At 39.4% G+C, this 11,986-nt stretch overlaps 3 protein-coding genes across 3 annotated transcripts in view; 2 read left to right on the forward strand and 1 right to left on the reverse strand.

The window, feature by feature from the left end:
• The window catches only part of LOC148072693 (zinc finger protein 609-like), a 64,005-nt gene that overhangs the window by 7,737 nt on the left and 44,282 nt on the right, over window positions 1–11,986 (forward strand). The gene's annotated exons all lie outside the window — the stretch shown is intronic.
• On the reverse strand, window positions 1,146–7,206 carry LOC148072694 (ceroid-lipofuscinosis neuronal protein 6 homolog). The gene is made up of 7 exons (XM_087797603.1): window positions 6,974–7,206; window positions 6,713–6,827; window positions 5,530–5,718; window positions 3,991–4,037; window positions 3,466–3,588; window positions 2,091–2,219; window positions 1,146–1,344 (listed from the first exon to the last, which is right to left on the reverse strand). The coding sequence occupies exons 1-7, from the start codon at window positions 7,033–7,035 to the stop codon at window positions 1,179–1,181; spliced, it is 831 nt and encodes a 276-aa protein (XP_087653729.1). The 5' UTR covers window positions 7,036–7,206; the 3' UTR covers window positions 1,146–1,178.
• On the forward strand, window positions 7,985–11,484 carry fem1b (fem-1 homolog b). Its single transcript, XM_087797931.1, has 2 exons — window positions 7,985–8,724; window positions 9,488–11,484. The coding sequence occupies exons 1-2, from the start codon at window positions 8,477–8,479 to the stop codon at window positions 11,121–11,123; spliced, it is 1,884 nt and encodes a 627-aa protein (XP_087654057.1). The 5' UTR covers window positions 7,985–8,476; the 3' UTR covers window positions 11,124–11,484.

Raw genomic sequence — 11,986 nt, forward strand, 5'->3', positions numbered from 1 at the left:
TGATTCAACTCACTGTCACAGACCAGACCGGAAAACCTTCAAACTATTTATTTTTTTCAACATTCCTCTGCCTCTGGGATCTGTCATATACACTGCACTTCAATAACGTTCTTGATGTTGAAGATGAGGTTTGCTGTGCTCCAGTGGAGTTATCAACCCCTGGAGGCAATTAAGTGTTAGGTGGATACACCGAGCAGCACGGAGTAACCTATAGCTCATTGTTATGGCTGAGCAGCTTCATCTATTGGGAGGGTACAAGCATTTAGTGAGTGTGTGTTGCACGTTTTTATGTTTCGGACAAACAGTCTGACAATTAAATAACATTTAAAGCGTCTGATAAAGCTGTGGCGAACAGGCTATGTAGCCATAAATTCAGACTAAAACCACATTCACAATTCTTCAGATTTAAGTTTGAAACACAGACGACTAGGAATAAGAAAAACAGGAGGATCACATCCATCTTGACGTGGTAAACTTGTTGTGGCAGCGAGACAAGAGGCTGCGGGTTAACAGGAAGGGGACTTTAGAGATAGATGGAGATCGATGAGGCCAGGTGTGAGACTGAGGGATAGAAGGAGGAAAAGAGCTCCTACTTGAGTGTAGCGCTATAAAAATACAGGAAACACAAGATGGGAAACATGAGGCTGCAATAAACAATTTTTCCCCCTTTTTTTTAAAATTATTCTACCTTTTTTTCAAACTGTCAACTTAGCTTTCAGCTTTGCCTACAGATTTCATAGTGTGGAATTATGGGAAAAACAAGTATCAAAGTTTTGGGAAATGAATAGAGACCATGTTTTTTGCTAAAGTGTCATAAATGCAATCACATTCCAGGAGTATATAAACATGAGAATCAATATGTACAGAAAATAACTAAACATAATTCAAATGGAATACACAACTGGTCAAAACTAAACAACACTTTGTTACATTCAAGAAACCCATCTGAAGAAACAGCATTGTTTCAATCTGCATAATAAATATATGTTCATCACAACATTGATTGTTAATTATTACCGTTAATTAACTAATTTATTTTAATTATCACTAAAATGATGCCACTATACATTCTGGTCGTGTTGTAATGCGTCAATGACCACATTTGATGTTTTATAGTATGTAAAGAAGCTGAGTGAGGTTGACGTTCAAAATGTTATAACTAGTTCCAAATTGTCACGTTAACTTGTGTGGTTGTGAGATGATATGTCGGGATGGCGTCGGTGTAGAGTGTAGACGACACTAGGCTGTGGCAAAAATATCAGCCCTGGATGCCTCCTTCTTAGAACTTCATTGGTCCACAGAGAAATGACCCAAACTCCCACCAAGATCAGGGCTGTGGAGAAACTGGAAAACAGAAACCTTTTCAGACTGTCTATTTTCTGAGATGCATGTCGCATGAATAATAATAATATTTATCAAAGCAGGAGAAAAGATGGTTTATGTTGCTTATGTGAGATGAAGATCATCATTATCCAGTTAAAATGTAATGTCTAGTAAATATACATTTGTGACAAAACCAATTTAGGGGTACAAATACTATACTAGAAATTATAATAATGAAAGGTAAATTATCACTTGAAATATGTCATATACAGGTTTTTTCCACAATGTTCTTAAAGTTCTTTGGGACAAATGAACAATTCAATAATAGTAATTAAATGGTAGAACTCATTAGTGACTGAATGGAAAAAACAGAGCGTCAGATTTTCATTCCCACAAATCTGACAATACTCTTCAGTTAATGGGAGCAGCTCAACATAATCTACATCTAAAAATTAAGGTGCAATGAAAATTTAAGCCAACGAGGTGATAATCTTTTTTTAAAGAGTAAATTAACTCTCTCTAGGTGAAAATCACTGTAAATTGCAGCATTCTGGGTGAAACACAGGGTAGTCTGATTTCTACACCACAGCAGTAGGTTGAGCTTAAGGACTTGTTTGTATCAGCATGTGTTTCATCGTTTGTATGCACTTTCCATATTATTTAAACCAACATCTCAAATAATCAAATACCACAAAAGTGCCGACTTTCTGGATCTGCTACTGTTAACTTCTGTGCTAGAGAAAGGCACGGCTATGTTGTTTATTTACCTGGACAGCATCAAGAGGCCATTGCTATTAGGGACCATCCCACGCCTCCTCTGGTGCATCACTGTGGCTGCCATGGCAAAGAAAGTGAAGGTGAAAAGGATAAAGGTCTGTCTCTCTGTGATAAGGAACCTGTAGGTGGGGATAAAAAAAAGTGCATCCGTATCACGTGATCATGACTGACGGTGCACTACAATCTTCTACTTCATGGAGCAGAAATGTCACCATGACATTCAAGTTTTATTAGCAGCATCTTTCTCTTGTGAGGAGGATCGGTTTGAAGAAACACCTTCTGCATTTGTGTGCATGGAGAGTGAGTTGTTGCAGATACTTTTTCTCAAGGGTCTTCTTGAGGAAGAAAGAAAACAACCGGGAGCAATACAGCAATGGTGGTAGCTGAAGAGTGGGCTCTTATTTTGCCTGGTGCCTGTTGGTTGCCGGCTTACACCTACATTCACATTTGTCAACTGCCATCCGAGCCTGCCTCGGGTCGGCCTTCTGGCCCAACTTAGATAATACTTCCAAAGACAATTAATCATGTGACATAATCTGTCATGAGGAATCCTAACTCTCCTTGTTTGTCAGTGGCATAATCATTCAAATAATGTTTGTCATTAAGTCAAATCATGACTTGGAAATGATCCCATTAATAAAACAAGAGCCAACATGTGCAAGAGAAACAGTCGCTCGTAATTAACAATTAAACATGAGAGACAATTCATCAATTATTTCTCACGCACGTGCGCACATTGATGGTGTTGGATCATCTGACACGCAGTTACAGTTACAGTTTGGTAATTTGATGACTAATGTGATTGAACTGAGAGCATCAAAACACTCAAGTCCCTTTCCTGCAAGTTAGGTTTGATGAGACAGAGGGGAGAGCTTGTTTCGTTCAGACGTTTATTGAGCAGAAACCACTGTACTGTCTCTTCCTCTCTGGGCAGGAGTGGCTCGGAATATGAATTAGGGAGAAGGCAGTAAAACTGAGTTTTGTAAATATATTTTCTTCTTCTCATTAGATGAGAATTAATGCTTCAGACGCAGTTAATTACTCTCTTGGTAACCCCATCAGCAGTTACTGGATGAACAGATGACGAAGAATTGAAGCTGCAGCTTGAAGGTGCGCGTGTCTTGAGGCTTTATTTGATTTATAAAAATGTCTTGATTTTAAGTCTGATTTATCGTGTTTTGAATATAATTTACTCGCTCCTCTGTACACTGTCTTGTGGCGTCATCCCCGCCCGGCTTAGGAAGCGTTGAGGCTTTGATTAGCTCGGCCAGAGGTGTTTGCTTCCCTTGATGCCTGTCTGTGCTAATGATTGGGATGTTGCACCTTCGGAAAAGGTCCGGATACTACTGTGATGTGAGTGCTTACCAGTAGTAGACCGTGTTGGGCATAACGAGCATCCATGCTGCTACTGGAATATTCCTTTTTTTCTTCCTGTGACAGAAACATCCCCCGAAGTACAAAAATAACACAAGGAAGAGAGGAATACACCTTTGAAGAATGAAACAGAAGAATGAGGTCTCATCGTAGGTTTTTTTTTTCAGAAGCCTTGCAGAAGAGAACAACATTGAATTGGCTGGTTGACTTGATATATCATTCTAGAGTCGTGAATAAACATAGAGTTTAAATAGGAAATTTAAAAAAACGTCCATGTCATCCTTCTAAAATAACATATCCAAACATATACAGACAAAATACTCCCTAACTCACACACGTTGGTATAGTATCTTCAATATGTATGCCTTGGAATATTGCAGGAAATTGGTTTACCCATAGAAAACCCACACACGCACAAAAGAACACAAACGCTCTATTCAACTATATCACCCTTCTGAGTAAAGAATTTGTTTCAGCCCCAAAAAAACAGGAAATTATAATAAAAGTCTCTCTTACCATAGGAGTTGAGCCATGGACTGGTCAAAGAAAAACAAAAGTTCAACCTGCAAAAGAAGACAATTTAAATCTATAATAGTGTACAATGGTGACAAGACTTAATATTTCTTTAGTAACGTGTGGCCAAAGTTGTCAAGAGTCTCAATTAACTCAAGAACTCAATACATATAAATTTCCAGCAGGCTTTTATGAAATATGTTGTTAAGTTTAAAGGGCAATAATAAGTCTTCAAGCAGCAAACGTTTGTTCTGCAAATCAGAAGATGGATTTGAGTGACACCAAATGGCAAAACAGAGAATAACAACGTGATCGCTCACATGTTTGAGAGAATGAACAATTAATAAAAACAATATCTGTTTTGATCATTTGGAAGTTTTGTATGTATAAGGAGACACAAAACATACAACTATGTATTATTTAGGCAGTCTTGACTGCAAACAGCCAACTCAATACTAATGTTTTTATACTTAAATAAAGATAAGAAGCAATAAAAAATGACGTTTTCTAAATTCAACCTAATAAAGTTAAGGCAACATATGGCAATTTATTTTCTTTCTTTTTTAAAAGATTTCTCATGTGACTTTCATGACTAAGGAATAAGGAAGTTGTATTATTATATTGGCCATTACATTAATCTGTGTAACCTTTAAGACTAGGATGTACAATTATATAAAACAAAATTCAAATAATAACTAAATCAATAGGGCAAGTATAAAGCAAGGGTTATCATCAAAGGTGGCCTAGGTTAATTTACATTAATTCAGTAAAATGAAAAGATTACTTACTTAATGTAAATCTTTACTTCCATTTGTTTTAACTAGTGAAAGGCTGATGAAGCAGTTTCATGTTGTTTAAAGGTCAGTAGGTGGGGACATCAGTTTGAAAATTATATTTTTAACCAAAATACTCTAATTGAGCTTCAACAAATAATTGTAATTCCAATTTATTGAAAAAAATGTTTCCATTAGAGTGAAAGTGTTATATGGTTACCCTTCATCTTTAATTAAACATAACTTAAATATGATATACCAAAAATGAGAGGAATTACAAGGACAAATATTATTTGTATTAATTGATTCTCTTGAACGTTCTATTTACTCAAACACCTTCTTATGTCTAAAGATGTGTTACAGTTACAGTCACGGCCACCTATAACAAGATGGAACAAACGTTCTCGTAAGAACAGATCATTTGGCAAAGGAAAAAGTGCAACACATTGTTGTTTTAATGGAGACATATTTAAGGCAACCTGTCACCTTCATATATCTGGAGCAGAGTGAGTCATGAATTTTAGAGATGAAGCCTTATCAAACATTGGCTCAATAATTTGGATTACTCAGAGACGACTCTCAAACTGGCATTGATAGGATTCTTTTCAATACAAAAGTAATTATATTTTGGCAGGATTCATATTTTTAAACTCAATTAAAAAATATTACCTGAAAACCCCTCAGTGATGAAACATCAATCAGATTTTTAAAAAAACAGAAAAAAAAAGAAAAGTAAATACGTTGCATAACAGATCAATAAGTTGATTACCAGAGATGAAAGCTGCGTTGTCTTCATTAGAGGGTTTTCACTGATGGACAGATGCAGTTGGTAACCCAATGAAAGAAGTCGATGAAGTACAGAGTCAACCACCAGATGAATGCTGGCCGCCGTAACAACTGCAATGACGCCAAGGTGGACCGCCAGGCTGGGCATCGATCTCCGGCTTCTTCTCAGAAGCTAGTGAAACAATTTCAGAATTTTATTTCAAATATCCTTTCTCTTAGTGCAGGGATGTGAGAGTCAAATACATCAGAGGGCCAAAAAAAAAATTTGCTACAAGCAAGGTTGTAGATTGATACAGGTTTTGGTGAGTAAGAGTCTGTGTTCTTGAGTAGTCATTCCTTGAAAGGACTTTGGTTGATCCTGCATGGTTGTTTAGCACACATTTTTAATTTTTTGTTCACTTTTATAACTGATGTAATTTACCTGCAGCAGCACGAGTGGTGAGCTGATGATGAACAAGATGTAGACATACTCAGCAGGACCAGGACGATTCTGAGGAATCCAATCTGGAGGAAGAGTGAGCTGTAGAATAAAACATCAGACCATATTTTATCTTACCCAGAGCATGTTAAGAAGAACAGATATAATGGTGGCACAGGGCCATGAGTTTGATTAGAATGTTGTGAAATAGCAGGATTGATTTGAATTTGTGTCATTGTACATTTTAGCACTGACCAAATTCTTCTTGTTGTTGAGTCATTTTCATTTTGTTGAAAAATACATGTCCCATTATTGAACTGTACCGAGCAACATTTAAAATCCACATAGATGGAACTGTACTTTCCTTTATTATCTTTTGTATACTTTAAAATAGAGAAAATAATTGGCGGGTCAGGGTGGTTTCAAACAGGTAAGCAAGTCTTCTCTGTATTGATAAGTAGATATTTTGGTGTAAATAAAACACACCCTTCCCATTATTGAAACACAAGTCCCATCACACCAAGACCATGCACTACGGGCGAGACCTTCACATATAGAGGTGCTAATTAAGTGAAGAAAAAAGACAAGGTGATGTGTATTGCTTGTTCCTGCTCAGATTACTGGATGGGGGGGAGGGAAGTAGAAACTGCGTATCACTCAACTCTAATGATAATACTATTGACATTTCAAGAAAGAAAAAAATGTAAAGATCAGAAACAATCAAACAATTCTGTGGGGTTTTTTTTACCATGAAAACAGTGTGACCAACATCCAAGAAACAGTTTTGGAACGTGAAGCACAGCCAGAGGTCCAGGTGGAACTGAATATCTGACGGAACCGGTTCTTGCTGAGCAGAGGACGTGCTGAAGGAGACACGGTTACTGTTAATCCAGCGGTCATCATTTTAACCCATTTCTCATATCTATCAGAATAAATTGTATAAAGGCTTTTTAAAATAATAGTTGAAAATATGGATTAACAAATACTGTATCATGAAAACATTCCAAACCTGCAAATAAATCCAGCAGCACGCAAAGCAGAGTTTTGTTTCCTCCTTATATTCATCTGCATCCTCCTTTAGGTCCACTCAGTAAAAAGTAAAAGTAAAAAAAAAAAAGAAATACTGTCACTCCTTTATTAATTATTCCTGACTAATTATTCAATCAACAGTGACAAAGGTAATACTATGACTGCATGTGCCTGAAACCAACAAATACTACTCTCTGGTCATGATTTCATCACCGAGAGCCAACAGAGAATATAATCTTGTGATCTGTTAAATCCTCAGACAACATTTTCAATCGACAGAACTAATTTCATATAACAAATGCAGAGTACCTACCGCTAGAGTGGAACTGGGTCAAAGATAAATCCCCTTTCCACATTTACTTTAATGTGTTTATCAAAAGAACCGTAAAGCAGTAAACAGATGAAATTTGACCTCCAGAAAAAAAAAAAATTGATTACAAGCAAGGTATCCATTTTAAATAATTAACAGTTATTCATTCTACTATATATATGACATTTTTGTACTCCTAAAAACTTTGACCATTGTATGTCTGTGAGTGAACATCTTTTAATTATAAATGTTAATGCTTTGTTTATTTATTTATTTTGCCTTGTCATTTTCTGATACTGATTTGTAACAACGCTTTTTGTTTCATTATAGTTGATCCTTTTATTGTTTTTTTGTATCGTTGTTGTTTTTTGAGGTTTTTTTTTTCTTTTTTGTAGCAAGTTAAGAGGTTAACGTAAATATTTAAGATTATAGCACAAATGTTTTTGCGGTTGCAATGTTTACGTTTCCTATTTAAGATGAATCATTACATAACAAGTTTCCGTTTATAGTAGTTTGCCTTCGTTACTCGAATGTGTAGCCAAGAATTGAAAAAACGGAATAAGAAGTACACTTCTATGAAATAATGTATTAATAGTGTAATTACAGTGGGAGGGGATGAAAAAGAGAGCGGAACCTTTGTACCACTGGTAGATGGAGGTGGGAAGTATTTCAAGGTTGAACCACATTTCCGGTGTGGGAGTACATAGAAGGAGGGGTTTGGGTCACTCGTTGGTGTTTATTTTTTATAATAGGAACTATTTATATATGTTTTACACAAGTTCAATTTTAAATTTAGGAATACATTTTTTTCCTGCGGTGTTGAGTAAGCTGGTAAATCGTTGTTTTGTTTGACGATACGTCTACCTGACGAGTAAAGCTAACCGGCTAGCTCAGCTGTTCAGGACCCAAGACTTCTGATCGAGATCCCGGGTCTCACCCGGCGCTTCACTCCGCTGGTTCTCAGCCCCGATCACCACGGAGAAGATTCGAGATTCATGTGGGCCCCGTGGCTGGTTCGGACTCTTTAATGGGAGGTTGTTGGCTCCGGACGGTGCTTTGCGGGCGTCAGCTGCGAGAGAGGCCGGGGTCCAGGCACCGAGCCGGGCTCCGGTCGGTGCGTTGCGGGCCTCAGTTCCGAAGCAACCCAGGGAGAGGGCTCCGAGTCGAGTTCAGATGGAGTCCCTGGCCGGTTTCGTCTTCAAGGCAGCCAGCGAGGGTCGAGTCCTGACGCTGGCCGCGCTTCTGCTCAACCAACCCGACGAGGAGACGCGATTCTTGCTCGGCTACGTGACCCACCAAGCCGGGCAGAGGTCCACCCCGCTGATCATCGCTGCCAGGAACGGACACGACAAGGTGGTCCGACTCCTGCTGGACCATTACAGGGTGGACACGGAGCAGACTGGCACCGTTCGCTTCGATGGGTAAGCTTTCGTGGGAATTGCTAAAAGATGCTCTTATATGTCAATATCTGTCTTATTTTTATTTGATCTATGTTCTTTGGACTTTGTTCCTTTTTATTGAGTCAGTAAGTCCAGACATGGCTAAACAGAACTTCGTCTTCTTTTTTTCACGTACATTTTTTGGTTAAACTGACGACCCACAAGATGAGGACATCATCTAAAGATCAATCTAAATCTTGATCTTAGTTCTGATCAAATAAGTCTGTTTGATCCAGCCTTACACCCTAGCTCGGGCTCTGAGGTCTGTGGATCACAATCTACTGATGGTTCCACGCACACGGCTCAGGACCAGAGGAGAGAAATCCTTCCAGGCTGTTGCTCCTAAGCTTTGGAACGATCTTCCTTTCTCTTTGCGCTTGATGGATCTACTGACTCCTTCAAGAAACATTTTAAGACCTTTTTATTTGTTCAGGCTTTTCCTTGATTTTCTGAAACTCCTGTTGTGTTATCAGTTGTATCTTGACCTTCAAAGTATATACTTTATTGAATATTGTTTTGATTGTTGAACCGCATTGTGACCCTGGTCTGGAAAAGCACTCTACAAATAAAAAATACTTACTTACTTACTTTGGTTCAAGAATTGATCCTTACTTCTTGTTAACTTTTCCACTGCTGCAATTTCTCTTGATCGTATTTATTTTTGGATCATCAAGAAACACTGTTGACGTTAATGATCTGTATGCAAAGAAAGCCTCCTAAATGATCTCTTCTTCCTCTTCTGCAGTTATGTCATCGATGGTGCAACTGCTCTGTGGTGTGCATCCGGCGCAGGACACTTTGAAGTTGTGCGTTTGCTCTTAAGTCATGGTGCCAATGTCAACCACACCACAATCACAAACTCTACGCCGCTGCGTGCCGCCTGCTTCGATGGACGTCTTGATATCGTCCGATACCTTGTAGAGCACAACGCTGACATCAGTATAACCAACAAGTTTAACAACACCTGCCTCATGATCGCCGCCTATAAAGGACATGCAGACGTGGTGGCCTACCTGCTGGAGTGTGGTGCAGACCCTAACGCCAAGGCTCATTGTGGCGCCACAGCTCTCCACTTTGCGGCAGAAGCAGGTCAGCTGGAGATCGTGAAAGAGCTGGTGAGATGTCACGCCGTCATGGCGGTGAATGGACACGGGATGACACCGCTGAAGGTAGCAGCTGAGAGCTGCAAGGCAGTGGTGGTTGAGCTGCTTCTAGAACACGCCGACATTGATCCGCGGTGCCGCATTGAAGCTTTAGAGCTGCTTGGTGCCTCATTTGCCAATGACCGGGAGAACTACAACATTGACAAGACTTATCACTATCTGCACATGGCGATGACGGAGCGCTACAGAGATACTGGAAATGTCATAGCCAAAGAGTTGCCACCACCTATTGAGGCGTACGGTGGCCGTGTTGAATGTCGTTCGCTGCGTGAGCTCGAGGCCATTCAAGTAGACAGAGACGCCCTGCACATGGAAGGACTGATGATCCGAGAGCGCATTCTGGGCTCTGACAACGTCGACGTGTCTCACCCCATCATCTACCGGGGTGCTGTCTACGCAGACAACATGGAGTTCGACCAGTGCATTAAGCTGTGGCTACATGCGCTGCGACTGCGCCAGAAAGGGAGCCGCAACACCCACAAGGACCTGCTGCGTTTCGCCCAGCTCTTCTCTCAGATGGTCCACCTGAAGGAGCGTTTATTGGCATCAGCGGTAGAACAGGTCCTGAGCTGCAGTGTTTTGGAGATACAGCGAAGCAAAACTCGAGTGGAAACGGCCATAGAGTCCGAGCAGCCCCAGATGATAGACAACTTGGAGTCCAACATCTTTACCTTCTTGTATCTGATATGCATCTCAACAAAGACCACCTGTAGTGAGGAGGAACGGGCGCTCATCAACAAGCATATCTATGATCTAATTCAGCTAGACCCACGCTCCCGTGAGGGCTCCTCCCTTCTCCACCTAGCCATTAACTCCAGCACGCCTGTAGATGACTTCCACACCAATGACGTCTGCAGTTTCCCAAACGCGCAGGCGACCAAGCTTCTCCTGGATTGTGGCGCTCAGGTGAACGCCGTAGACAACGAAGGCAACACGCCGCTGCATGTCATCGTCCAGTACAACCGGCCTATAAGTGACTTCCTGACGCTGCATGCCATCATCATCAGTCTGGTGGAGGCGGGCGCTCACACAGATCGGACTAACAAGCAGAAGAAGACGCCACTCGACAAGAGCACCACCGGTGTGTCCGAGATCTTGCTGAAGACACAGATGAAGATGAGTCTGAAGTGTCTGGCAGCCCGAGCCGTCCGCATGCACCACATCACCTACCGGAACCAAATCCCCAAGACTCTGGAGGAGTTTGTGGAGTTTCACTAAAATTGATTTACTAATTGCTAGTTTTGGATGATTTTATATTTGAAATTGAAGCCAGCTGATTGTTGGTGCTGCTGCTGAACAGTTGATAAATAAGCTGCTCCTTCTTTTGCCTTAACGCCATGACAACAAGACAGTCTCTTTGTGAACGATTGTCTGATATTCTCGGTGTGGAACAGTTTTTTTTTTTTCCTCCAAAAAACAGCCTGGTAATAACTTTATCTAATGTATATTTTTTAAAAGTTCTCTGATGTTTTTATTGTAACCAAATGAGACTGGTTTTGTAATTCTTTTTAAATGACTTTAATTTTTCAAATCAAGCTGCGATTGAATGTTTTTGTCTAATACACGTCTGACCAGCTTCTGAAGTCTGTCCTCATTTTTCAGTCACACTCCCAAGATGTTTACGATGCATACACATTTTTCAATTATGGTTAATAACAGAAAAAACTGAAACGGCTGCTGTATAACAAAATGAGTTTGTAAAAGTGTTCATAGAAAGGGGTAATGAAACAATTTTACCTTGTTTTAAAATTAATAATACTAATGAACATGACAAGTTAATTGTATTTATATTTTAATGACATAACAAAAGGAAAACCCTAATTCAGACAACATGGTAAACAAACTACATGAGACTTGATTTAGGAGTTGAGACCAAAATTGATAAAAGAATTCAATAATAGAATTATAATTCCATAGATATTCAAGACAAAATATGAAATCAATTGTCGCATAATATACTAGAAATGTTGTTCTGCAACTATTATCCAAGTATTATCAGTTGATGCCAAGAATTAACTTTAAATATATTTCAATATATTTGAAGTCAATAAAAAAGAATGGTTTATTTCTAGATATCAAAA

Source organism: Callionymus lyra, chromosome 8, assembly GCF_982586985.1.
Source record: "Callionymus lyra chromosome 8, fCalLyr1.hap1.1, whole genome shotgun sequence".
In the NCBI taxonomy this organism is placed as follows: domain Eukaryota; kingdom Metazoa; phylum Chordata; class Actinopteri; order Syngnathiformes; family Callionymidae; genus Callionymus; species Callionymus lyra.